The sequence below is a fragment of the Acytostelium subglobosum genome (genome assembly GCF_000787575.1).
Source record: "Acytostelium subglobosum LB1 DNA, scaffold: scaffold10, whole genome shotgun sequence".
Lineage (NCBI taxonomy): Eukaryota > Evosea > Eumycetozoa > Acytosteliales > Acytosteliaceae > Acytostelium > Acytostelium subglobosum.
In genome coordinates this window covers 1-1,753 of record NW_012236523.1, presented here as the reverse complement: position 1 = coordinate 1,753, position 1,753 = coordinate 1, and the positions used below count along the sequence as shown (strand labels likewise).

At 40.7% G+C, this 1,753-nt stretch overlaps 1 protein-coding gene across 1 annotated transcript; it reads left to right on the top strand.

Annotated features, from left to right (window-relative positions):
* Positions 1-230: 230 nt before the first annotated feature.
* On the top strand, positions 231-440 carry SAMD00019534_054070 (hypothetical protein; the record flags this gene model as incomplete). Its single annotated transcript, XM_012898898.1, has 1 exon — positions 231-440. A coding segment is annotated over one exon (210 nt), but the record flags the coding sequence as incomplete, so codon positions are not given.
* Positions 441-1,753: the final 1,313 nt, after the last annotated feature.

Sequence of the window (1,753 nt, the reverse complement as noted above, 5' to 3'; positions counted from 1 at the left end):
ACAGAGAGTCCTTCAGGGATTCCTTTTTTTTGTTTTTTTTTTTCTTAATCCACCACGGATCCTACGCGAGGATGAAGGACCATACTGAGGGTGACACCAACAACAGCATCACCTTCTGCTCATTCATCATCAATGCCATGGAGGCTGACTACATCCGACCCAATACCTACATCGTGCTCGACAATGCCAGTATCCACACACAGAGGGACCGCCTCCCTCTCATCCAGGAGATGCTTGATTTGATCAATGTCAAGTTGGTGTTCTTGCCAACCTATAGCCCTGAGCTCAACATCATCGAACTGTTGTTCGCGATGATGAAGAGAGAGTGCCGAGATAAGAACAGAACTGCATCCTTCCTCGACACAATCAAAAACGCGTTCAACAAGTATTCTAGCGATCCTACTACAATACTCAACTGGTGTCACAAGTGCTACAATAGATAATAAACAGTGCCCGTAAAGCAAAGCTATTTCAATCAATATCTATTATCCATTACCTCACTTGAAACATCCAATATCATTGAATGAATGAATGAATGAATGAATGAAAGCCTCGATCACCCTACCATATGAGTGAACTTCCAAATTAATTTGAAAAATTCCAAATAATCGAAATGAAATTAAATACACAACGACTTGAACTAACTGGACAATACTTATTTATTTGTTAAACAAATCAATCAATCAAATAATATCATGATGTTGTTGGCGGAGAAGCAACCAGATTCAGTGTTACCGAGAGACCAACAAATTTAATTAAAACAAATCTATTTTTACAATTTGAAATTGATTGGCATGTTCCGAGCTCTCATACACACGAGACTGTGTGTCAGAGTACTATGGGGCAGGGTTCCAGTAGAGATTGAGAGAGTTGATGATCGAGTGAGCAAGGTTGGTTGATATCGTGACTCCCTCTTCAATTATCTTCTTGTCTAGGCTGTCTGTAGCATGGGTGATAAATGTTGTAATCAATCATTAGATAATGATACAAAGGTTAGAGAGCCGACTGTCAAGGTTGATACCAAGACAAACATTAACAAAGAGTTGACACTCGATGTTATTCCAATCAAGATAGATAAGAGAGTTGCCTCAGCAATCGTCGATACAGGGGCCAACTACTGTCTCATTGATCCATCAATTATTGCAGACATGAAGATCGATATCAGCAACAAAGAGACATTCAATATACAGTCACCAGTGTTTGAGAACACTTCAACAACAAGTAATCAGTCAGTCAACTTAGAGATAGATATCAACAATCACAAGTTCACAATGTTGTTCGTTGTCACACCTATCAGAGCGATATATAAGGTGATCATTGGCAACAATAAGGCAGCTGAGACAGCAGCAAGAGAATGGATGCGAGCAAGGGAATTGGAGAGTCAGTTTATGGAAGAGTTCAGTGACGTCATTGTGGATGAGATCACCACTGGATTGCCACCAGCCAGATCAACTGACCTTAAGTTGAAACTCATTGATGAGAACAAGATCATGCGTGGTTACCCTTATCGCAAGTCACCCAAACAGCAAGAGGCAATGGATCAGATAACCAAGCGACTGTATGAGAGAGGTTCCATCATTCCATCGACAGCAGCACATGGATGCACAGCCAATGTCATTTGGAAGAAAGATGGACGACCAAGACTGATCATTGACTTCAGACCAGTAAACAACAACATTGTCACAGCAACAGACAATATACCAAGAACAGACGACATCATCAATCGATTTCAATCCAACAAGTGGTTCACAGA